This window comes from Dermacentor albipictus, chromosome 4 (genome assembly GCF_038994185.2).
Source record: "Dermacentor albipictus isolate Rhodes 1998 colony chromosome 4, USDA_Dalb.pri_finalv2, whole genome shotgun sequence".
NCBI classification, from domain to species: Eukaryota; Metazoa; Arthropoda; class Arachnida; order Ixodida; family Ixodidae; genus Dermacentor; species Dermacentor albipictus.
The window spans coordinates 114,160,849-114,187,210 of NC_091824.1; the positions used below are offsets into that span (position 1 = coordinate 114,160,849).

General features: G+C 43.8%; 2 protein-coding genes across 4 annotated transcripts in view; one reads left to right on the top strand and one right to left on the bottom strand.

Moving 5' to 3' along the window:
* Positions 1-1,940: 1,940 nt before the first annotated feature.
* san (Probable N-acetyltransferase san) lies at positions 1,941-11,237 on the bottom strand. Of its 2 annotated transcripts, none has more exons than XM_070537502.1 (6): positions 11,084-11,237; positions 10,341-10,480; positions 10,124-10,243; positions 6,604-6,670; positions 3,743-3,928; positions 1,941-2,145 (listed from the first exon to the last, which is right to left on the bottom strand). In XM_070537502.1, the coding sequence occupies exons 1-6, from the start codon at positions 11,095-11,097 to the stop codon at positions 2,124-2,126; spliced, it is 549 nt and encodes a 182-aa protein (XP_070393603.1). In that variant the 5' UTR covers positions 11,098-11,237; the 3' UTR covers positions 1,941-2,123. The 2 variants fall into 2 exon arrangements, with proteins under 2 accessions (XP_070393603.1, XP_070393604.1); XM_070537503.1 differs by lacking the exon at positions 11,084-11,237 and adding an exon at positions 10,677-10,809.
* A 122-nt stretch (positions 11,238-11,359) lies between these two features.
* The window catches only part of LOC139059293 (V-type proton ATPase catalytic subunit A-like), a 34,210-nt gene continuing 19,207 nt past the window's right edge, over positions 11,360-26,362 (top strand). Inside the window, exons 1-7 of one of the 2 annotated variants that reach the window (XM_070537493.1) lie at positions 11,360-11,470; positions 12,203-12,304; positions 14,574-14,702; positions 15,291-15,502; positions 18,565-18,702; positions 20,487-20,638; positions 22,604-22,766. In XM_070537493.1, coding sequence (XP_070393594.1) covers positions 12,232-12,304; positions 14,574-14,702; positions 15,291-15,502; positions 18,565-18,702; positions 20,487-20,638; positions 22,604-22,766 — 867 coding nt within the window. In that variant the 5' untranslated portion in view covers positions 11,360-11,470; positions 12,203-12,231. Of the gene's footprint in view, positions 11,471-11,490; positions 11,520-12,202; positions 12,305-14,573; positions 14,703-15,290; positions 15,503-18,564; positions 18,703-20,486; positions 20,639-22,603; positions 22,767-26,362 lie in introns of those variants that run through there. The other variant, XM_070537494.1, reaches the window with a different exon arrangement.

Sequence of the window (26,362 nt, forward strand, 5' to 3'; positions counted from 1 at the left end):
TTCGTCATGATGCGACGTTGTGTCGTCTACTTTCGGTATCTTCGAGCCAGCGCTGGAAGCCTTTCCAACCTCTCCCTTAGCTGCATAGCCGTTGATCCCCAGCGAGAGCTATCCAAGCAGCATGTACTACGAGTGTTCTGTTCCAGTGCTGAGCATATTCTAGTAAACAAAAGCAGGCTGGGTGTTTTGGCGGATGGGCAGAGGCATCCGAGCAGCTTGTGTGGTGCAGCCAGCTCATCTTTGTGCCTCCGCCCATCTGGCAAAACACCCAGTCTGCCTAAATTTACCAGATGACCAGACACGTTAAAAATCTGTGTTAGGCTAGTAATCCTTCGGCATGAAGTGATAGCTGCAAACACGTAGATACTGGCGCCCATCAGATATAGACAGCCCGATGCGCTGTAACCACTAAGCTCGCCTGTTACCTTGAAGAGGGACACAACGTTGCAGCTTGGCACGTCACCAACTAAAAAACAGCACACAATATGTGACGGGAAGAGGCAAGGAAAGCTTTGTTTTTAAAATTTCACTAATTAGGTTTTAAACTATTACTTTACAGCACATATTGCAATTTACCATTTGTAGCCGGTGAGTCCACTAGGTGTATACACTAGAAACAAACTGTCAGGATTACGTCAGTTTCAAGGAATTCATTCCCCAAGTGTGCGACAAAGTAATGGCGTTCATTAGTTTTGTGCTTTTACAATGCATAAAACTGTTCCACTGTTAAGTGGAACAACAGTGCATACCTCGATACAGGTGTGCACAGAATTCGTTATGAATGGAAATGCCTTACAAACTTACCAGCTACAATTCATAAATTCAAATGTGCTGGAAAATAAAAAGCACTGTATTATATTGAAATTTTGTCAGTGAATTACATATTTTGATTCCTTGTGCAAGTCATGCCCACATCTCCAGGCAATAGAGTTCAAGGATTAGAATTGTGCTTTTGAGACAAGCAAATGAAAACACCCAATATTTTTTTTAGAAGTTAAGAAGCAGCGCCTAACCAATGTCTAACAATGCTTGCATTCAATGTATTTTTTTTTTCATAAAGGAAGGCGCAAACATACTTCATCTTCTTGTTCCTTGCATCAAAAGTAAACATCCATGTATTTTTTTTCAGAGAAATTGGGCTTACATGAACACCTTGCAGTCTTAGAGATGGAATGACCATGAGGAAATGGCCTTTCCTTAAAGAGGAAGTTGGTTTGCAGTTGATACAGAGCTATTGTCTAGATGGCATGTATGTGCTACTCAGCATATGTCCACTACATGATTGTAGCCATGCAAGTACTATCTGAGAAAAAAATCTTCAGTGCATGAAGGCTCTCAATGCTCTATGCCATAGAAAGAACAGTGTTATAAATTATGTCGCCTCATAATTGGAGTTATTTCTTGGCAGTTCTCTCCTAGTCTATATTCGATGACAACCTAAGCATGCAGTAGCAATGTACCATAACTGAACTCCAGAATTTTTACAGATGAGCTAGCCAGTCCCATTCACTGATGTCTCCGATGTTACAGTGGAAAAGAACCAATATTGGCTGACCTTTGGAATGACTGGCGTGCACAAGCACAAAAGGCAGGTGTAGTACTGTTTTGTGTGTTGTTTTGTACTTGTATGTTGCTGCTCATAGAGAAGCACTTCCTATGAAGTGCTGTTTTCCTTCAAAGAAGCATGCTTTGCAAGCGCCAATGAACATGCAGATCGTTAAGCATTTTCGCCTTATGTAGTCTGTCCATACATACTCAACCCTATCAAACATTCCAAAAGTGGTTTAATCTGTACCCAAACAAGACAACATAAACAGACTTGCAGTATCATGTTTTCATGGTAGCAGTCACCAATGGTTAGGTCATGACACTACCATGAAAGGCCATACAGTGGATCACCGCACACAGATGGCAAGAGAATTAAACAGCCCAACGCCTCATTTCACATAAAAAATTCCTAGGCCACATTTATTCACAGGTCAGAATGGCACACAGAAGGCTCACTGTTTGCACGGCAACTGTGCGCACATTCTTTCGTCGGCAGACAATGCTGCAACATTTGGTAGAAAAAAACAGTTCCAGCACGGTGCAACATGCTGGCACATGCTGTTCTTGCCACCACCCTAGCCAAAAATGTGCATAAGACTGAAATGAAGAAGTAAGGAGCACAGATTTAAGAAAAATACGACACAACCAAAGCGCAACATTTGATGAAAAGAAACGGGCAAGTCACAGGCATGTTTATAAACTTCAGACCACCTGCTGTATACAGTACTTTAATTAAATAGAATGGACGATTTCAAAACAGCAGGGTTTAGTGTTTTTTCCCCCATCTTGATGTGCATGCGTACTCACGCAGTTATAAACTTCGTAGTGAATAGCATCCGTGTACCAAACGGTTTACAAAAACGCCATCTAGAAACAAATTTTTGTTTAACAAGTGGAAAAATATTCCAATTGCATATTACGTGTCCGCTAAAATTGCATTAACATTGTTTAAGTAATCACGAGCACTTGGCACCTGTTTAACAGAATACATAAATACAACAAACACTGCCTCAGCTTTCTCAACGAATCTTAAGGTACGTCATCAGAATGCTCTTTCTATATAGGTGACACAAAGGGGTTCAAATAATTTTTTGAACACCTAAGTTGTCGAAAACAACACAAACAAGTACTTTAGCTTGTTCCTGAGCTAACAGCACAATATAACATAACTACGAAAAAAATGTCACTTCATAGACAGCTCTGCAATGCATATTTATGCACATATTTCCCTCACTAAAAAACAAAAAAGCACAAATGCCATAACGTCATATTTGAACAACAGAATGCAAGCTTCTTGCAGGAGACTCAAGAGCATGCTTGACGTTCAAGTGCAGGCAATGTGTCCTTTGCGAAGGAACACATCAAACTCCGCTAATTTGTTTTATGCAGACAATAGCAGACATCTGCCCCTCAAGCTTGGGCAGTGATGTTTATAGGTGCTTAGAGAAACAAGGATGCACAAAAGATACATAGCTGATGCAGCTGTTAGTTACAAAAAGCTGTTGATAAGCCAGCTAGATGCTACACTGGTGCTCAAAATGTTCGAACCAGTCAGTCAAGGGCAAACAAGTGCGTAGACAGCATACATCTCAGTCACAAACAGTAAGAAAACAAGAGTGAAGGTATGTCAAAGATCAGGGACTAGTGCCACATCTGGCTTAATGTAATATTGTGCCTTATTTCCAGTACTTATAGTCTAATGCATCCATGAGGCTTCTGTAAACTGTACACTGAAAGTCATTAGTCTTCAGAGTAGTTAAATGTGGTGTTTGGCCCTGGCCTTTGTCTGTCTTGTTGTCACACTATTTGCAACTTGAAGCAGCTTTCTTCACCCATAGGAGGCATTAATAACTACAGACCCTAACACAGTTGAGCAGCACGCGCCATCACCATCATCTGTGCATCCTTGGTCTTGCAAGGTTTTGGGGAAGCTGAAAACAGTGTTGACAAGGCTAGGAGGTGGCAAGTTCGGCACAACCACAGGGGGCACCCCACACAGCCTTTCCAGCGGCAGGAGGGAAGCCAGAGACAATAGGGCCGCGATACACCCTCATGGTGACGTGGCAAGGGCAGCCATCCAAACTGCCCTTGCGACTCCCTCAACATGGACCGGCCAGCAGGCGCTGCCTTTTTTTTTCTGTGTGTGTGTCTCCCAGTGGCACAACGCCCAGAGGCGGCGTGTGGATGCACTCACTAGGACCGCTCCTTGTCCGAGGCCACGCCGTTCTGCAGCGAAGTCTTTGTCGGCCTGAGTGTCTTTTGCAGAACATGAGCATCCGCTGGCTCTATCCTCTTATAGTAGTGCTCCTTGGTCTCAACAATCTTGAAGCCAAACTTCTTGTAAAACTCGATGGCACTCTCGTTGTTCACCTGGACATGCCTGCAAGACGACAGCTGGAAATGAGATATGCGACCAGGAACGCGTGCAGCACAAGACCCACATGGTCATGTGCACCACACGACAAAGCAGCAAATGGCCCCAAGATGTGCCTCCGCAACCATAAAACAGAAAGGTAAAAGTACAGTGAAACCTCGTTAAACCATAGTTGGCCGGAGCTCGGAAAAGTTTGTGCTAAAGGGTGGTACTGCTTAATCGAAATAGCATGAGATCGCCCACTTACCTGTGAAAAACGGAAGTACAAGAGATGAAAAGGGAGAAGACATGCAGTATTTATTCACTTCGTTCGACAAAAGTATGTTATTTTTGTTGTATGTTATCTTTGTTTGATGCCACGGCAGGCTAGCAGCGACGACGGTGGCCTCAAACTTGCTCAGGCTACGAGCCAGCTTTTCTGCCAGTCCCCGCATGAGGCTGACTTAACGCACAGCATCTGCCGCTGTTGGGCCTGAATCGCCTGTGCTGTCTCTTTCCATGTCGTCCTCATCACTGTCGTTAGGCAATAAGAGGTAATGATGGCGAAAAGTCAAACCTCGAAAAGTCGAAGCTTGTAGCTCATGTATTTTCACAGTCGCCGACTACATTGCCGACCAACTTCTCCTTCGCATTCCAAATGCCACACACTGTAGTCAATGGTAGATCCCTCTCGCGTGCCAGCACTGATTTCTTCGTGCCACGTTCGACAGCACGAATGACGTCCAATTTCTCTTCTATGCTGAGCACCCCATTTCTGACCTAGCTTGCATGACACCACAACACGGGCCACAACGCTCCAACTCTGGCGCGGCGCTGAAATGATGCTGATGTTGAGGTGACTTCACCCTCTACGCTTGCGCTTAGAGAGCGTTCCGATCTCTGAAGCCCATTGTTCCACCGGGCTGACGTACCGACGTGATTTCATGACGAAAAGTGGAAACACTATGTGTTAACCAAAACGTACGCAATAAGCTGGTGCGGTTATAAAACGCTATATGTGCAATGGTCGCCGAGTCTGGGATTTGACTACTACTTTTTAAACGAAGCTACTGTTTAAGTGGGTACAGTTTAATGAGGTTTAACTGTACTAAACCTGCAGATTCTCCAATCGCAATCACAAAGCATGCTAGTGGTGCAGTTTTTATGCAATTTCTACATTTGCATAGCTGGGTGTCATTGCAAAACCATGCACTCCATATATAATCAAGTATACTAGCATGTTCAGTTCGCAAATGCTAACACATTCAGCTGGGTGAGCATTTGCAATGCATGCAATTGGCTTCCTTTCCTTCAAACTAAGGATGAGCTGCATCCTAAAAAAGCCATGCTTGATTCATACGTGTGCTACACAGGCAAAAAAAATGACATTCAATCGTTAATGCTTAAGGGGCTGACAACCAATTTTCATGATACCTGGCATCATGGTATGCCGGCATTAGTAGGAGGAAAACGACAAGTGTGGCCATAACTATGAGAAAGAATTTTGCTTATGAAGCCAACATTCCTGCCATTCGTATTTTCCAAAGTGTTATGCAATAATAGCTACGTGTTTTTGTGGTTTCCCATATAACTGCTTTGGTATTTAGCCAGTCAAAACAAAAACAACCAAACTGAACATGAAACGACACTTTTACACGGGATACACAGTTCAGAGTGTTGCCGTAGCCATGCATGCGCTTTTGATTTCTATAGCATAGAATAAAGTGCAAGTGTCTAATAATATAGCAACTGCAATTTTAAGCGATACTTATGTTGTATTTAATAACACCAGACTTACGTAATCTCATAGACTACATTCGAAGTGCCAAGGTTTCACCACCAGGTCTTGCCACTTAATGGTTTTTTAGACTTTTCTTGCCAACTTAAAATTATAATCTCTACTTAAATCGCAAACAGCATGCTGGATTCTATCACTATAAATCATGGTCATTTCATTTCCATCAAAATGTCTTGCAACACATTCTGACCAGTTGTCAGACCCTTTAAGGTGGAGTTGCCACACATCCAAATTAAATGGCGTCCGACATGATGTTGATGACGGCACATTCTGAAGTAAGCAATTATAGGGCACTAATCAAAAAAATTTTAATCTGGCTCGATGATTAGTGAAATGCAAAAATAAGCATACTGTGGTGCAGTTAGCTTTACCTTCTAACACTCTTTTACAATGTTGCAATCGACCACAGCAACTTCGGCCATTGCTTGTCAATCCAAAGCCTAGAAGCAAACTGGCACCTGTCACGTTGAGGCCGCTGTAATGCCGACCTGAGGAAGTATGCCGAGTACAAACCTTGTCAGGAGCATTGCAGTTGAAAGTTGTGTCTAATTATTTTTCACATCATAAGACGCTGCTTCGTATACTTTAGTTATACTGCAATGCATACGCCATGGCGTCAAGAGCATGCATTTCTCCGTCAAATGAGTTCTGGCTTATGCATTAAACAATGAATTGCATTTCGTGTGTCTGAGTGGCATTACAAATTAAGGCAGCAAGTTTGTGTCATTTTTTTCTGCACGTGTGCCATATGTGTTACAGCATCGAAATGAAGCTGAATCGTAACCCTTACAAACTGCTTCATGAATAACTAGCGCATCATTATTTACATGGCTTGCGGATGTTTGCTTATAGTGAAGTATGTAGCACATACATAGGTGTGCTCAATGAAGCTACGGATACTTACAGAAATATGCTGTCGAAGTTCCCATCTTTTTTAACATAATTTAGGACGTGCTGAACCATAGTTGTGCCTGGAACAAAAGAAATAGCAGTGTGACATCAGTGAAAGACTATGCATTCATAAAAGTGTACCAACACAACAGTGATTTTTCTGCTACCAGCAGCCACTGATGGTATTAAACCTCATATACTCTTGCACGTGACAACTAATTACTACCTACATCCTCTCTAATTGTGGCCAGATCCAACTTCACAGCTGAGGGTGCTACAACACCGCAGGCCACGGCAGCAACTTATCACTTGGTATCGCAGGTCATATATAAAATGTGCCACAGAAGTTTGAGTACGTACAGGCCCCATAAATACGCTTATCAAAAGGGCCCCAAGCTTTATTCTTCTGAAGTCACACCTCTCTGAATGCAACAAAAGCTTGCCTGCGTCGTGGAGCTATTCCAAGCTAACTTAATTTCTACGTTTGTGGAGTGCAATAGTCTGACAACAGCGCTTGAATTGCCTTCAAAGTTAAATTATATTTTTATCCACTGCTTGCTATTATACCTGGTTGACAACGTGCATGCGTACTGTGTTGCTACATGTCACACAAGTCCAGCAATTTCATTTTGCTCAAACTTGTTTTCCGCTCAAGGCAAGATGCACAAAGTGCCAAATCTTACTTGCAACGTGTGTGCTCGCAGTATATCCTTACAATGGCTGCCACTGCTGCCAACACTTGCAAGTTGTAGGCCCATGCATGCACATATCCCTTATACCAAACTCTCCAATTTTTTCTGGTATTGCCAGACCGTTTGAGCGAAACTGCAAACAGTATCATAGGTTGCCCGAAAGTGTATTTTTAAAATGCACTTACACAAAATTTATTTTGCATAGGACAAGAATAACGGCTCTGAAGAATTACTGCTACCATTTTTTTTCCCATTGTGCCTCACAACATAGGGCACATGTCAGGTGATTCAGTCTAACTATATACAGTTAACTACGAAATTTCATAAACCACAATATCTAAAAAAAAGAGTTCAATATTTGTGCAGCCTCACAATGCAGCCCGGTATTCACAGTTCCAGTCTCTACTAGTATATTCAAACACTGCAATGTGCGGTTTTACTGGCTACTGTTACAGGCTGCTCAGAAATTTGATTTTTTTCTAGAGATCCTATGGATGATAAACATTTGTGGTCGACTGTACATACAGCTGAATCTTGATATAATGAAGACATATAATGAAGTTACTATAAGAGCTGATATTTTTTGCCAATATCAGCATGTGTACTTATAATGAATGAAAGCTATAATGAAGGTATTTTTGTGATGGATGCCGCTTCGTCATAATGAGATTCGACTGTATAATGTTCGTGGAATAGCACAATATTTAAAGACATACACCAAAGACAACAGCAGCAGCACTGTTACAAACACCTTTTACTGCTTAACCTTAATGCATTAGAAATGTGTTGTATGAACATTCTTATAGAAGGGGCAAAGAAAAGAAGCCACTATGTGTTACTAATTATGTTACCACTGATGCATTTACACCAGCAGCTTAGTGGAACCTCTCAATAATGTTTTGCGACATCTGGCTGAACCTTAAACCACAAGGTGGCTTCACCAGGAGCAGCATTCTTGATTGATCACCTTCTATGATCTAAAACATCTTGTGGCTGTACAGCATCTGCGAGCAACAGCGTCGTCTGCACTGTGTGAGGAATACTGTTGCTCATAGATGCTGATGTGTCCGTTGACGAGCCACGCGAACGCTTGCGGAAGTGATTGCCTGAGATTTGGCCCCAGGGCTGCTGCTCACTTCTTAATTATTCTGCAGATGGTCAGATGGTAATATATATACTGACAGGCTAAAACCCTCTGACAGCTCGGAACAGCAAACACCTGCACAAGTGTCATCGACAATACGTCAGCACACTGCTTAGGAATAGGTCTTCTTTGCCCCTCAGCGTTGCCTGTTCGCATTGTTGTCAGGCAGCTGGTGTTTTGTATGCAGCATAACAGCTGATGATGGCAGTGGTAGCTTCAGTGTCACCTTCTCTAACAAAAGCAAGCTACAATTTGGTTTGTGGGCGGTTAATAAGTCGGTTACCCACATTCAGTTTCATTTGGAGTTCACTACATCTGCGTAAATCAGAAACCGTTGAGTAACCAAATGCTAAAGCACAAGAGCAAGACATTACAATAGGCTAGTTCAACTGAGTATGCTGATGCAAAAATTCTGATTCATGCTCACAATAACTTTCAGCACTAATCCAGTTATCATTAGAATATGCACAACACCATCAGCAATTTATACATAGCTTCCATGTGATGTCACATCCACTGGCTTGTTTGTGCGGCAGCCATGTTTGCGAACCACGGTGATGGCCGTTACTGTGACAACAGTGGTAAATTGGCAATGGTGATGTGATGCTAGCTACCCAGCCTATTGCTCAGAATGTTGCCAACTTCAAGTAGGCAGTGTTTTCATGCGGAGCTGATCCCTTTAACATGTTCATGCTATGAGGAAACAAATGTGGCACTGTGACAACATGTTGATACTGGGAGCAGACGACGATTGCCAATTTCAGTGTCTTCCTGCAGATAATTCACGATGGCAACTTTAGCTATCCTGTGTTTTCGGCACAACTTCGTCGCCCTCTAACAAATGAAAGCCTACAAGTCACTGGAACCTCATAACTGTTTTAGGAGTGGATTGGTGAAAAGTCTGTCAGCCAAATGGCCCGAGAAAGACTTGGAGAACTGTTTCATCATCGGTCAATAGAGCAGAATATGTGTGGATACACAGCTCTTTCTGCATTCTCTAGAAGTACCTGTACCACTTACACCTGCTTCATTGCAAGTTGCTTTGACAGGCATTGGTAACATACAAAACATTTTAGCTCAGTGCTGTAGCCCTGTTGAAGGGTTGGAGCCCGGTCTAGATAGGTACCCTCGAAACGTTCCCACAATCTCCTTGTGAATATGCCAAAAGCGTACTTCGCACCGTTTCCAAAATTCACACAGAACCTAGTTTGCAGGAACCTCTTATGGGCTTAGCTATCATAAAGTGTGTACAAGCTGTGTGTCAGGGCATGGCTAGTCTAAATTCACATGCTTTACTCGCGTCAGCCACGGACTGTGTCGTCATGTGCTTAGGGTTTTTGTGTGCTCGCACTTATCTTCCACGGTCTTCGGCAGGCTAATATGTTAGTGTATGTTGGCTCCTTCTTCCTCGTATTGAACCACCCCACAACTGCGCAGATAAGAATACTGATTTAATAAATTTATGCATGGTATGACATAGACTGGCATCTTTCTCTATACCGTGAGCGGTGTTCAGTGGTTCTTGGGAATGGCAGATTACTTTCCCATGATTCCAAGCTGCGACACTGGTATGTATACCGCCCTCCTACCACGCATAACCAAGGGCTTTTATCTCGTAACACACTTGCGGAGATTCACTGCTACAAGGTGATGAGTGCATCTCAACTTCACTTAGGAGGCATTCTCGCAAAACTCACCGATGCCTAATCTTCTGTATGGCGCAAGGCAGCCCAGGGTCATGATGTAAAGGCGCCTCGTATTTTCTGACGTGTCAATCCGGCAGCAGACCGCGCCGACGACGATGTCATTGTAGTAGGCTGCCAAGAAAATGAGTATTTAATTACGTAAACGGGCAGCTGAAGTGAGCAAAGAAAAATGACGCTTTTTAAAACCCTAGTCATTCGATTTACGTACCTAATTTTGCGAGCTCTCCCGCTTCGAGAACATCCTTGTAAAACTTGTCGTTGTAGCTGACCGGGAAAACTACTTGGTTTAATCTTTTCAACTGGTTGATGTTGTGAGGCGTGACATCACCGAGTTCGATCCTACATCCCCTGTCGAGAGACGAGCACCGGTAAATAAGCACACAGTACAAACCGACGGCGCCGGCGCAATGCCGATCACCACTACACAGTACATCAGCACCGCGCGAACGCGTTGCTAAAGCGTCGTACAAGTTTCACAAGTTCTCTCGCAAGCAATCGCAGCCGAAAATATGCTTTAGGATTCCACTGCAACAGGCTAACCTACCTTATGCACATGCTTCTTCAACCTTTGCCGTATTTACGACCACGTGAAACGAACACGACACCGGTTGCGAAACAAACAAAAAGACGTAAATAACCGCGGCCAGATTATTTCTCGTTTCATTTAAGCCTAACGCTAACGCAAGACGCCAACGCAAACACTGGCGGTAAAATGAAGCCAGTGAAGCCTATATACAAAAAAATTATTTATGTGACCTAAAAAAAAAATTCTGCTGTCCTCGATTAGCTAAATAAATATTTTAGGGCGTAGTTTTCCTTGCCGCGCGCACTGTGCGCTTAAAAAGGAGACAGCATGAGCTGGTTGTTGTGCATCTATCGTGCTGCGCAGAGGGTCCACTATTTCCATTTGCATCGTTGCGAGGTGAAGCAACGTATCAAAATCACGCTCACCTTGACTTTGTCATTTTAATTCATTAAACCCCGGGGAATTAGGTTTGAAAGAAACCAAGCAGCCTAACACTCGCGCCAACATACAGGCATGTGAACTATCCCAGCGGAAGCTCGGGAAGCTGACGGAAGTCTGTGAAATTGATTTTAACGTAGCTCACATAGCCGCAACAACGTATAATCCCTACTGTAAGTAAGAATTTGTCTAACAAAACTAAACGCAATTTTATTTCAAGCTGTTGATAAAAAAGTAGTGATATTGTGCATTCATTATGAGGCGTAAAAGTAATGTTCGCTCTGGTTCGCTCGCTCATGCGTACGGTCATGTGATTTCTCGCGCAAAGCAGGCAGCAGTAGAGAAGGTGCAGAAGGAGAAGCAGGGGTCTGGCGGTAGGTGTTGCCGTTCGATGGTGGTTCTGTTTTATTTTTTGGGTCTTAGGTTTGTGCGTTGCAGTTACCTATTACATCTTGCGCATTCGTTTCGCTTAAAGCTTCAGCTGGCTTTTGTTTGACGCAGTGAAACTTTTCAATGTTCCGCCGGTTATTTGCATTGACCGGCACTGCATGAGCCGCCAGCGCCAGCTCTTTGACTTGTTTTTGCGTTTCCATGCTACTGCGTAAAGCTTGCTTGATTAGAAGTGAGCCTCTTTAGGCCGCCTGAGTTGCGTCGCACCTGTACTGTGAGCGGAAACTAACCGGAATTCGTCTGCGAGCGCTTGTTCGTTATCATTTACGACACAGAGCCGCCGCATTGGTAAAAATAAGTTTTTCGGTTGGATCCCCGCCCCCCTTACCCGCTAGAACCGCGCTAAGACGAGTCGAGATTCGTCAGGGTTTGCGAACGTTTAATTAATAAGACACCTCTGTGTTTTGATGCTAATGAAATCTGCGTTACAGACCGCAGTTGCGGCGGTCGTCAGGTCATGTGACGCGCGGCTCTGAATAAACTTCACTGTGAATGCGCTGCGTTCAATGTTCAGCGGGTGTATCTGTCTCCTGCGACAGTCATTTCTACGAAATATCTCAAGCAGTACTGCAAAATCTGTGCCGTTGCTGCATGCTCGTAGTGCCAGCCGCCTCTGCTCGTATACTGACAGCTGATCGCGAACTCGTGACCTGCAGCAAACGACTGCTGACCTGAACAAGTCGAGATGTCTCTACCAAAGATCCAGAATGTGGAAAAAGAGTCAAACCTCGGATATGTGTATGCGGTCTCCGGTCCCGGTAAGCAAACTGGTTTCTTTTTATCCAGTCTTTTTGAAGTTTCGTTGCAACTGCAAGATAGTCTGCTTCACGTGCAGCGTAACCTAACCGTTGCATAAGTAAGCACTAATAGGTTTGTATAGTCGAGTGTGTGCTCAGAAAATGAGCTGCGCGACAGCGGCACCTTCTGTGACCCAATGCGTAGTAAACTATTGAAACCTGACACTTAAGGATCATAAACATATCGTTCACTGTAAGAACGTCAAACAATTTAGACTCAGGCTTTATTCGAATATGTTTAACGTTGATTAAACTTGCAGGTTGGATATAGCGAATGTACCATTAAGAATGGCTCATGGATACGTTCAGTCGTCAGTCAAATTCCATACATTCACAAACTTTCCAAATTTAAAGCACAGGAACACTTTGTCTTTAAGCGTCAAAAAAGGGTTTCACTGTATTAGCTGCGGCTGGTGTCTCTGTATCCCCTTTTGTGATTATCTTGAAGCATCCCTTTGCAAAGGTGTACTTTACGGCAAGTGGGGGAAGCAACTTCTATTGAAATGATTTTGAATTGGCTCAATGACAATGGATATGTCCAGTGTAATGCATAGTGTCTGTGATGCTCTATCGTTATTACAGTTACATTCAACTCCTGCCCTCGCAACCCTTGGGCGACCGCAACTTCTGGTGAAATTAACCAAAAGGTCAAATTAAGACAGATTCAAATATTTTTGTTGCTTAAAACAGTCTGTCATTAACAATGTTTCAATATGTTAGTACAATAATTAAATATGTCATCAGTTAATAGCCCGCATAGCTCCAACACTATCATCAGCACCGACAATAATGTTGCCCAGGGAACAGTGCTAGTCATCATTTCTGCAGAACAAGTTACTGCCGTCACTGCTGTTGTCTAGGGAACCACTAGCGCTGTCTGCTCATAGAGCTAATATAACCAACCCTAGAGGAAATTCTCCACGGTGCCTATGCATTGAAACTAGCAGCCGCGTGGGCACTGCGATTATAAAACAATCGCTCAATAAAAAATTTATTGTATAGTGAGGTGGAACAACAAAGGTTCATCATATTTAACAAAGCTGCATTTGTCTAGTCTAGTACAGGGGAAGTTGAGTTCTCAGTACGAGTCAGCAACAAATGTAGGCAATGAGATGAGATTCAGATGAGATGCACGGTTGGTGGAATCCCGAGCCTTGCTAGATACAGTGGCACCATCTAGTTATGGCGCATGCAAACTCATCCTCTCGCGCACAGTAAATTTTATAAATAGCCATCAGATCTTTCTAAAAAATATATGGAATAAACCTTACTCCCTGTTTTACATATGTGCTACGTGCAAATTCTAATTTTGGATGATATATTGGAAATTGTTTCCATTGTATGAAATTTGTGTGAGCCAATCTGGAGATAATTGTGCCAAAGACAAGGAGGCGTATTGACATAGCTGTGCCTTTGTAGTTGCTACTTTTTCTTCCAGATTTTCCTTTAGTTAGTGTACGAACTCTTTGGAATTTTTTGGGTTTTCAAGCTTTTAGAAAGTATTTTGTGTGCATCAGGGGGCATTGTTAACCAAAGCGATATGCTTTTGCCTTTGAACTAAACAAGCTTTCTTTATATATCAATGCATGGTTTTTTGCTGGAACGTTCCAGTGCGTTCGAATTAAGCAAAGAGTTGAATTAATCGGAGTCTTCTGTATTAAGACTTGGGGGATTATACTTCTATGGAGGAAATACTTGCTGTCATCAGAGAATAGAATGTGAAAAAAAATTAAATAATGGTGTTGGGTAGGAAAATGCAAGTTGGGTGCTTCGTGATGCTCCTGGGAATGCCCTGTTCACATAACCTAGAGCTGGAATAATTTGAATTCAACTTAACAAAGGTTTTTCTAGATTGCCTAATTGCAAGCTGAACTAGCTAGGTAGCTATGGAGCTGATAATAACATTGAGGCCGAGCGATGAGCTTTTCCTTCATGGTAAATACTCTTTGATTGAATGTTGTGTGTAATAGTCCTGTTTAAGCAATTTCAGTGCATGGAGCTAATTTGTCATAATTTTATGCAAGGAACCGTAGCTTCACATGAATTAAAGCCAGGAAAGTCTCGCATGATGCTCAAAAGATGCGTGTTCTCCATTATTTTTAACCGCCACCATCCTCATCTGAGAAGCTCAGTTAACTAGTTAATTCATATGTTCTTGCTATTTGTCATGACAGTGTGTCCATTAAAATTGCGTTGGGGACTTCCACTGACCTAGAATCAATGTGTTCAGTCGTTACAGCGGAAAAGATGGCCGGAACTGCCATGTACGAACTTGTACGTGTGGGCCATGAAGAGCTGGTCGGTGAAATCATCAAGCTTGATGGTGACATGGCCACCATCCAAGTCTACGAAGAGACCTGTTTCCTTTTTGCATGCCTGTGGCCTTGCTTGTGTCAATCAAGTGTTTACATAGCACGTTTGCCTGGACTTCACCATTCATTCTTTGCCAAGCAAGTTTTAAAGTGATAAAGAAAAATTACAAAACTTGCCAAACCAATCTAACTTGCTAAATCAACTTACATAGGCAGGTTACTCTTTCGAAGCTTTATTTTGAGTCTACCTTGCACTAGCAGAGCTTGCTGTTAGCGAAGAGGACGAAGGGTAGCTTTCCTTATTAAATTTCACATATAAATTATGGCATTGAATACTGTATTGAGTACCCATGAATTCTTTACTTCTAAACAGTGAACTATGAAGTTTGCATGAAGTCCGTTTGGGAAAAAAACAGAGCGCCACCTGCTTTGTGTTTGTGGCTTACTGAGCCTCCTTTCACTACAATATTTTTAAAAAATTGAATGTAAAGGTGATGTTCTTAGTGCTTAGGGATTCGTGTTTTATGGGCATTATCACAGGGTCTGCAGCATTTGTTGAGCTGCCAATTAAATCGGTGAGTAGGTGACACGGAGGATTTGTTGGCTGTTACCATTCCTTGACGGCCTGAGCCCAGCTGGACTCACTGTTGGTGACCCTGTGTTGCGAACGGGCAAGCCCCTTTCGGTGCATCTGGGGCCGGGCATCATGAACAACATCTTTGACGGCATCCAGCGGCCCCTGCGAGAGATCCATGCACTGTTTAACAGTATTTACCTGCCCAAGGGTGTGAGCACGCCGTCTCTTAGGAGAGACGTCCAATGGGAGTTCAAGCCGACCAACTTCAAGGTGACATGTTGCCTTGTTTTGGTAGTCATGCGAGCTGTTAGTGTAGTTGCATGTGCTTGGTAGTTGTGTTTGTAAAGGCAAATTCTGGTGATTCTTTTAACATGTCAAGGTAATGGAATATTCAGGTTCCTGGGACTTCCCTGTCACTCGTCTGATAGTAAAATTGTTCTGCAAATTCGAAAATGATCTTAATTAAGCAAAAAGTACAAAAATGAAACTGAAACTTGACCAAGCAGCTGAACAAACCTCTTCGTGAGACGTCACGGAAGGTACCCTAGCGGGGACGGCGTGCAAGACATGGAGGGATCATTCGGGGGGGTTGACGAATCGGCGATGAGCCGGCAGACAGCTGATTCGTGACTGCACCGGACCTTCGGGTGACAGAGTCGGCTGCACCAGCTTTTTGGATCTGTCAAACAGTGACAGCTATAATTCTGATGAATTTAGTAGCCACGAATCACCGTTTGCATTCAAGCCGCCACCATGAGAGCCAGTGTTCATGCCCAACATATCGCACTTCAACATGAAGGCAAAGGGTAGCCCTAACCGCTGATTTATATGTGATGCTTACTTTTTTAGGTATTTTACCCCTTCTCAGGGAAGTGCTTTGCATACTCGCTGTACGATGCGGAGCACGACTTTCCACATTTGTATCCCACAAGAATGCTTATGACAGTCGAAAGCACCGAGCGGTTCAATTGTTTACATCGGCAGGTACAGCGCTCGTCGTTCACTTGAGATATAATGTTAGCCGCTCATTGGTAAAATAATGTCAGAACATATCAAAATATGCAAATTTTGTGCATGTAAGCATCGCTATAGCACTAAGTCACCCTACTATGAGCGACCACACACCTACGGAAACGAGCGAGAAACCGTAGTGTGGAAGCTTTGTTATGCTGCCCACTTACCATTCTTCTCATTCTCTTCATGCACGCAATTAATGTGTTCCATAAAGCAGACACAAATGAGGACTTTGCACATATGATCATCCATTTATAGAACATGCAGCTTTCACGCGAAAATGCCACTGCCAGCATTGACACTGTTGGCAGCTGAATGAGGTGGTTGTTTATGCTGCTGTATCAAAGAGGCCTCCACTCTCTGCCCATTTGAGATGCAGGACAAAGAGTGCGCTTCGGAAGCTAAATAATGAGTCAGCATAACAATACATAAAAATAGACCCATGAATGTAGGGGCATTTCTGCCTTTGAGAATGGCAATGTGTGGATGTTAATAGCACATGATGTCATTGCTTCTAGCTTTTTGCATGTGCACTATATGAAGTGAGGAATAGTTTATTTCAAATCCATGTTGTCAAAACTAAACTACAGAAGCAGTTTTCTTCATCCTAATGGCTTAATTAGCTTCAGGTCAGTTGTTCAGATATGCCAGCAGTCGGTGCATGAACTTGGAGACTGTGATGGGTTTAACCTTGGCTTAACATGGTTGGCATCTGCTACAATCGTGTGTGTGGATGGCGAGGGTAGACGTTTGTGCAGCCAACAATGCAACACCACTTGTCTCCCATCTCTTGCCCGTCCGCAGGGAATGCAACTTCTCACGCCAAGCACTAGCTCATGATGGTAGACTCCTCCGCACTCTCGTTTTTCTGTGTGGTCCCAGTATGCTCTGCGTGTACCACTTCTCACGTAATACACAATGTGGCTTGTAACTGAGAAGGAGGTAAGGGAGGGCATTCGAGGCAATTGAATGCATTTGTAAAAAATCTGCACAACTCTCAAATCTGCTTTTCTGAGGACATGACCGAAGTGTGCAGAGTAATGTAGTCAGGGAATTTCACTGGCATCTGTTGACGTGGAAAAATCACCGGAGTTGCCCTTTAAGTTCTTGTTTATATAATAAACTGAAGCTTTCAGTGGATCTTCCCCTATTTTGCTCGGACGGTTGTTTGGCCGAATAAACTGGGCTGGACTCTGAGACAGTGTAATCAAGGAGGGTGACTTGGTAGGCTGATTCTGATGCCAATATTCTGCCTGCCAAGTCTTCGAAGTATACAGTAATATTTACAAATTTGTGCTCCTCTACAATTTCAGATGTGTTCCATAAATAAAAGATTGGGTGGCACAAGATTGCAAAACAATAATGCATGCAAATAACTGTCTTTGGACGTATTGAACTAACCAGGGTTTGACGTATGTGAATGCAGAAACATTTGAGATGACGGATTGCTGTGGTTCCATAGAATTGCAATAATGCTGGAGATACTGTCAATTTGCCAGTCACATGAATGCTGACTGCGAATCAATATTAAGTACTGCAAACAAGACTTGAATTGTGTTTTGCTCGTTAGTCTCCAACCATAGCCTTGGGACTGTTCTGATGGTCAGAGGAGTGATGTGTGCCTTGAGCAAATTTATCCAAACAAGTTTTAGAAGCAAGTAAAATAGGCAGTAGCAATGCTGCTGCAAAATATTGCTGATCTAAAAAACAATGTGTTCATAGTTTGACCTTGCTGTTCAAGTTGCAACCTGTGTGTTGTGTTTAAAGGTAAATCATGATTAATAAAGTGTGTATGTACCCTACAGAAGGTGTGTTCTCTTGGCAAGCTTGAAAAAAAAAAAATGTTGCCGACTCGCGAAACGCACATGTGAAAACAAAACCACGCATGGTGATCATAACATATTTCTGGCTCCTGCAATTGCTTTGGGAGCTTGCAGTAAACAAAGACGTGACCTTCAAGAGTGGCTTACGCTCCTCTGAGGAAGCTGCCGCTGGGGGTGTGATTTAATTTTGTCGCTCTTTATTCGTGCCAGACTGATAAACAGTTTAACTGCAATATGAAAAACAAATTGGAATAAATATTTCTATTGCAGTGAGTGCACTCGCATTTTGCCAGCTTCTTATTGGAGATGCTTGAATTAACATACAATGCACAATTCAAACTTTAGAATTTGGTCTCTTGACCCATTTAAAGTGCACTTGAATTTTTAGGCGCATGTGGTGTAAATTCAGAGCGTCCCTGAGCTATGGCATCATTCTCGTCTGACAAGCTGTTTGCCTTCCCATCAATCGCTCAACCATTCTGTGCTCTGTTGCAGGTTGGCAGCCACGTGACTGGCGGTGACATTTATGGCATTGTCCAGGAGAACACACTTGTGCAACACAAGATAATGCTGCCACCCAAGTCAAAGGGCACCATCACATACATCGCTGAACCTGGCAACTACGCTGTGGATGTGAGTGTTCCCACTCCGTGAGGACATATTTGTGGGGCTAAGGAAGTTGATCTTGCATCAGGGGCTAAACAGATGTTTTTTCATGCGCAGTTGTGGTTAGTGGCTATGACAAACTTCTGTCTAGCACACTGTCCTAAGTTAGGCTTCTAGTTGCAGCATCCACATTCTAGTGGGCACTGGAATAATGTTTGTGCCCACCTCCAAGAACTAGGGGTGTGCAAATAGTGATTTTTGAGATCAAATACGAATCAAATAGGGCCAAAAGCGAATCGAATCAAATGTCGAATACTTTTCGATTAGGGAATAGCCGTTATCACAATAATATAAAACGATGTTCACATCTCAGTATTTTTAAGTTAGCAACTTTCAGTCATTACATAACATATCTTGAAGCATTTTTCATTAAAAGCACAAAAGGAGCATTAGGAGGAAGCAAGTAGTTTCTTCGCAAGCACAGGGCTTTGCAAAAAGTGCGAATGACTGATGTACAGTCTGTAAAGTATGGCTAGCTAAGTGACTTAGCCTGCTCCACTATGCAAGTTGTCGTGCTTTGTCTTTGCTATGCCCGTGGGGTTGAAAACTTACCACTCTCTTGCTTCAATTTTATGTTTATTTGGGCGCTGTTGACGCTCTGAAATATTCTAAATGTATTGGAAAAATATTATTCGATTTGAAGACCAAATCGAATAGGGCACTGCTTAATTCCTTATTCGATAGTTTTGAATATTCGTGCACCTTTACCAAGGGTGTTGGTCAGAATTACCTGGCATCCTTCAGAGCAGTGTTCCTTGCAGGAACTAGCTCTGGGATGTCAGGCCCAAACAAATACACTTATCCTCATTCTTATACTAAGTTCAAAGTGTTTTTCTACTATGAGGGCCTTTTGTTGTTGTAAGTACTTGTACTAAACCAGTGCACATTGTCTGTAATGCAAAAAAAAGTGAACTGATTGGCATAAACCTGTTATTTTTATTACCTTTTCATAAAAATGGACTGACAGGTGGTCTTGGAAGAACTACTCCCTTTTTTTTAATGGAACACCAGAAAGCTTGCCTAATGTAGCTAGAATTGCAGGCACTCAAGATAAATTTTCAGTTATTATTCAACACAGTGTGCTTTCTTGTCTAGCTATGTGCTTTTGCATTTTCTGCTGTGGGTACTCATGAATTAATACCAACTAGCAGTTGTGTAGCATACTGTATGTTGGCAGCTTAACATTTCCATGCATGAAGCCACTGCCGCAGCTATGGCTGCTGAGCACGAGGTCTTGGTATTCTAGAACTTTAAAGGGGACTTACTGCAAGCCTACTCACGGATTGTGCTTTAAATGCACAAAAAAGAAATGTTGGAAATCTCAAAGCAATAAGTCAATCCAGAACACCACTGCAGTCTCTTGTAGCCCTAGCATCGCTTTGGGACATCAATCATCATCAGTCAATCATTAACAGCTGCATGCTCTCTCTATATGCAGCTGTGCTTGTTCTATGCTGTAGGTAAACTAAGTGCAGCTTGCATTAAGAACCAGTGTGTGTGAGTGGGGACAACAAAGGAAAGATCTTCTGTGACAGGTAGAGGCTTGCCAAAGCGTTCTGGTTCTTGATTTTAATTGCAATGCGGAACACTCCTGTAGTGCTAAACTTCAGTTATCCTTATTCCTTTATCTTGTAGGTTGTGCTGGGTGTAGCAGTATGTTTGCAGCTCAACTTTTCTTGTGTGCTTGGAATCGTTGCGCTGCGCTTAAGCTAAATGTACTGTAGCACTTTACTGTCATTGTGCCATTTTAGGACAAGATCTTGGAAATCGAATTTGATGGTGAGAAGAGCAGCTACGCAATGATGCAAGTTTGGCCCGTGCGTAACATGCGCCCTGTGACAGAAAAACTGGCCGCCAATCATCCACTGCTCACCGGCCAGAGGGTTCTTGACACCCTGTTCCCGTAAGGAGTCTTTCTTGATGCCCGTCCTTCACAGTGGGTACTTTAGTGTTGTTCAGTGGCTGAGGAATTCGGAAAGCACCAGCAAAGGTCTTAGTAAACCTGTCCACCTACAATTGAACCTCTTCATAACCAAGTCGCATCAGACATGAGTTCCTTTATTATATCCAGCAATTGTTTAAGCATGTGCTGTATTTACGGTAAAACCTCCTTCATATATATATATATAAATAATAATAAATAAATAAATAAATAAATATACTTAGTAAAAAACATGGGGAAAAAATGTACTAACCGGGAAAACGTACAACCTGAAGTCGCACCCATTGTGGTGGTTAAACGGTTATGGTGTGCTGCTAAGCAGGAGGTTGTGGGATCAAATCCCGGCTGCAACAGCTACATTTCAATGGGGGCGAAATTCAGAAACGCCAGTGTCCCGTGAATTAGGGGCACGTTCATAATCCTCTGGTGGTAAAAATTAATCCGGAGTCTCCCACTATGGTGTGCCTCATAATCAGATTGTAGTTTTGACACGTAAAACCCTAGAATTCAGTTGAATATGACCCAAAGTTAAAAAAAAAGAAATTGGCAGACTCAACTGTAGTTGACATCTGCGTAATGTGAATTCTTACTACACGAGACTCCAACATGCACCCAGCTTGTGGTGCACGAGCGATACGAAACATGCATTTTTTGCGGCTTCGCCAACCTTACGTCCAAGCTCCTCGAATTTGGCCTGTCAGTAGCTTCTTTGGTGGGGCATTTTGGCGAAGATCGTTGCTGAGCGAGACGCTGACTCGCGTTGAGCTTGGGGCGCCCCAGGGGTCCGAGACATGCTTTGTCATTTTGCTATTGTATAGTGTTCTAACACAGCGACGAGAAACTAAAACAATATTAAGCTTGGGGGCAATGCAGAATGTCACTCAGACGTAGCATCGTATGCTCCACCTAACCTGCCACGTTGCTTCCGAAAACTGGGGTAATGAGGAGCGAACTCTCCGTCGTCTCGTGACTGCTCTTCTGATCTCGCGTGTTGTATATGGCTATAATTACTGCAGTCTGACCCAAAAGCAACGAAAAAAACTTGTATCGCCTAACCATGAAGTCAATACGATTTTCACCAGCCTGTCGCATTTCACACTGTTCATGGAGCCTGCACCTTTGTCTACCATCTGTGCAATGAATCACTTTGTCCTTGATGATTATGAGGTTATCTAATCTGATGTCACAAGTTTCAGACAGCACCACCATTCTTCACATTGGCTTATCTCCTGCTTGCTCTGAAACCCATGCATATATATTGCCACACCCTGAGGCTGCCATTGTGCATGCTGCCTGTAGTTGCCTGGGTTCAGTCCGCACTCGTATCAGCGAGCAGTCCTTTTTCTTCACCACACCATGTGGTACCACGTGGTAAACGCACGGCTTGCATTGGATTTTGACTTTCTTAATTAGATTGTACTGATTCATAAGTTTCTCCTGGGAAACCAATAAATGTTGAGAACCATTTCATACTTAAAAGGTGTTCAGACATCCAGTGCAACTTGGAAGTCTGTCTCTGTGGCTTCCTTTTAACATCCAATCTGGCTTTCTTTTTTGTTTCAAGCCTTTCTTGCAACTAAGTACTATGTCTAGATTTGCTTCTGGATGCCTCTGATGTTTTATATCAAGTTAACTAACGTGTGACAAGTTACAACTTGGTAAAACTTGCCAACACAAACTTTTAACAAGTTTGTGTTTACATTATCTTGTGTATCCACTTAGGCTAAAATACTTGTCATGATATGATCAGTTTGCATCAGTTTGCGAATAGCTGATTGGAATATTGCCAGTCAGCAATTCTGATTTGAGGTAAGCAACCTTTCATGGAATATCATGCCATTTGTTTAAAATTCCTTTTGTCCCAGATATTCATGAAAAAAGTTTAAGATGGGTACTCGTTGATTGCATGATGGAACTTCTTTCTAGGTGTGTCCAGGGAGGCACGACTGCCATTCCTGGTGCCTTTGGTTGTGGAAAAACATGCATCTCTCAAGCCCTCTCCAAGTATTCCAACAGCAATGTGATTGTGTATGTCGGCTGCGGAGAGCGTGGCAATGAAATGTCTGAAGTACTCAGAGACTTCCCTGAGGTAAGCGCTTGCCTAAGCTGCTAATTTTCATTTTCTGGCCACCTGCCACGATCACTGAGTGGCTGTAAAATTGCACTGTCTAGCATGAGGTAGTGGGGTCCACTGGTAACTACGTTGGCTGCGTTCTGAGGGGGGAGGTGAATTGCAAGAACTCTTGTGCACCATGCTTTGGGTACACAGTAAGCAACACCAGGTGGTCAAAATTACCCTATTTACTTGCTTAATGAACACTCTCATAACGAACGCACCCCAAAAATAGTCGCGTAAAATCTGAATAATTTTTTTCCTTGCGTAATGGATGCACCCCCCAGCTTTGCTACTGTGCAGTCCCATGATCGAATGATCATGCTGTAATTTCTTGGAGAGACTACAATCTTTGACTCTCGCACATGTGTTTAAAGCAAGCACACTTAATGCTTAATGCATCGTTTCCGCCAGTGCCGGTGTAATGGCACCTCACAGATTTGAGAGAGGAAAGAAAACACCACTAGCTCTCTGCAACGTACGCAGTTTACATACTTTACGCTGAAGTGATAGGAGAGCACGCGTATGGGATGCGCGGCCGGGTTCGGCACACAGGAAAGTTAAATGAAGATGGGGCGGCCCGCGCTTCATACACATGGTGGTCATAGTCGGGTGTAGCAGCGAATTCGCGTGTCTGTGGCTTGCTTTTCTGCCTGCCTTTGGTTTCGATGTGTGTGGTGGGCCTTAAGCAGAGTTATAAGCCTACTGCGGGACATGGAGTTTATCTGCTTACAAAACAGAAATACTGATCAGATACCGATAAACTTTGACATGCTGATGAGCAGGACGGCCGAGGAAAGAGACTTGCACAGCATGCTTGTCAAAATAGGTGTGTGCTTCAACTTGATGCTTGTGATAACGGCAGACTGCTGGAAGCAGCTGCGAGGATGAGCTAGGGTGCGATCAGAGATCATTATTTGATGCACACATTCAGTTTCACCGCACGTGATTGGCCTAGGCCGCGCCGACTTCGCCCGGCTCATGTCTTGGTTCTTTATTTTATGGTGGAACTATGATGTGGATGAAGCAGCCAGCGACCTGAATGGCAGGTCTGGTGGTTCCGATGCGGAGTGAAGTTACAGTTTGCGAATGGTATACATGTATTTTTACTGCAAAGATATGTTATCTTATGCATATCCCAAATGATTACTGTGTTACTTTTCAATTTTGGTGTTTCGGAAATGTCTCCATGATATTTACCCCACATAATGAATGCACCCCTAACTTCGCTTTGGTAAGTTGGGAAAAAAAAGTGCATTCAATACGAAAGTATATATCGTGATCCAGAACCCTCCACCTTGGCATCCCTCACATTCCACAGTGCAGCTTCAAAATGTAAACTGCCTAATTTGGCTTCATGCTGACTGAAGCTGGATGTAAGAAACCCACATGCGGGGCACTTGTCCAAATGCAGGACAAATGCCCCGCATTTGTCATTGGGAAATAAAAATATCCCTGCTCCTTCCGCGGTGCTTCCGTATACAGTAAAAGCTCGTTAATTCGAACCGCAAGGGGAAGCCGCTCCAGTTCGAGTTAACGAAAGTTCGAACTAACGAAAGTGAAGGAGAGCAACAGTACACTGCGATTTGGAAGCAGTAGGGCATGTCAGAAATTTGGCGTGTCAGAAAGTGATGGCGTATGCCGCGGGCACACGCCATCTTCAAGTTGAAGCTCTGGGTCCGACTGTGCCACACCACCGATGTCCACCGAAACGAACGTTAGCCGAGGCTTAACACCATCACAATCAATCGCGACGGCCGATACCGCCTAAGCTGAAAACAGAGGTGCACAACCGATGAAGACTGCCGAGACAAAGACGCTGAACAAGTGAAGGTGGCGAAGGCCCTGATTAGTTGGTTCTTGATTGCAAGCGCAGCTGCGACGTACTTGATTCGCTGTGTTTTGGCGCTTGCCGTGCCATCTCTGCACAACAATAGCAGCTGTACAAGATTTGCAAAAAAAAAAACTGCTCAGTGGCTATGGTGTTAGGCTGCTGAGCACGAGGTCGCGGGATCGAATCCCGGCCACGGCGGCCGCATTTCGATGGGGGCGAAATGCGAAAACACCCGTGTACTTAGATTTAGGTGCACGTTAAAGAACCCCAGGTGGTCAAATTTTCCGGAGTCCCCCACTACGGCGTGCCTCATAATCAGAAAGTGGTTTTGGCACGTAAAACCCCATATATTATTATTATTATTATTAGATTTGCAAAACCTCCGAGATTCGCAACGGGCAAGAAGTCTCGGAGGTTACGTAGAACGGAGAGGCGGCAACCGCCGCTGCCTTCTGGCTGACCACGCGTCGGTTAGATTTTTTTCTGATTTTGCCTTCTCTCGCCGTTCTCTCCGTTTCCGAGGCAATACAGCCTTGTGTGTAGGCAGTAGGCGCGTTTCTCTGGCCGTGTGCCAGGCGATCGTAGTTCGAATTATCCGTGAAGGAACCTTCTCGCGTTCGAATTAACGGACTTGTTTATACATAGACTTCTGTGGAGCTTGGCCGGACCAAATCGTACAGTTCAAATTATCCATAAATTCGAGTTATTGAAGTTCGAATTAACGAGCTTTCACTGTACCAGCACACTACCGTCGAAACCACGAGACATGGATGACGTGAGAACTTTTTATTGAGTGGCTCTTGGAGTTCACTCAACGTATCGAGCAATCTGAGAGGAAGGTGGCACTCATCCTAGCTAATTGTAGTGCCCACCACTTGTGGAGTTCTCCTCCGTGCTCTTGGGACAAAGGACTGACAACACAGTAGTGCAAACAATCACAAGGGCATTTATTGCACCTTTCATAGATCAATGCCTGCTAGCTGAGTTGCTATCCACAAAACATGCCGATGGGCACGCGACAAATCTAGAAGTCCGTCTCACCGCGACCGGATAACGAGCGAATATGTTCGCCCCATGCTGGATCCCAACGCCTGGTCGTTCGCGCGTACGGTCACGCGAACGGTGGCACGTTCCAAGGCGGCCACGCAAGACGGTCTCGCAGAAGCATGGATCAGCGCACGTGCGGCACGGCACATCCAGACTGCTTGCTGTCCCGAACCCAAGAGAGAGCGCCTTGTCTTGCGGCGCCCAAGTAACCCCGCCTGTCGGTGGCGTTAGCAGCACAACACTCGCGCCCTCTCTCGTACTGCGCCTCAACCACTCCGACCGCCGGGGACGCCAGGCCACGCCGCGAAGCCGGATTACAGGAGACGCGTTATGCGGGAAAAACATATCAGGGGACGCGCGAGAGTCGCGCATCCCCACACACTCTATGCCTAAGCTTTCAAGCATGGAAGTTTTTTCCTGTCGCCAAACATAACAGGCTTGCAGCCCACGGATGACGGTTTGATCGTCAATTTTAAGGTCATGTATCATCACCGCATCCTGAACGAGTTAGTCTCGTCGATGATGGCCACGCGGACAAGCAGATAGCAACCAGACTTGAAAATCAACCTGTTGATAGCTGTGCAGTTTATCTGTGGTGCGTGGTTTAAAGTGAGTGCTTATACAGTATGGAACTGCTTTAGCAGGAGTGGCACTCTTGCGCCAATTGTGATGTTTTGATACAAATGCAAAT

Coding starts and splice junctions, on each gene's coding strand:
- san (XM_070537502.1), bottom strand. Junction 6,671..10,123: donor ATACAGAAGATTAGGCATCG/GTGAGTTTTGCG, acceptor CTTTTGTTCCAG/GCACAACTATGGTTCAGCAC. Junction 2,146..3,742: donor TCGGACAAGGAGCGGTCCTA/GTGAGTGCATCC, acceptor TCTTCATTTCAG/TCTTATGCACATTTTTGGCT.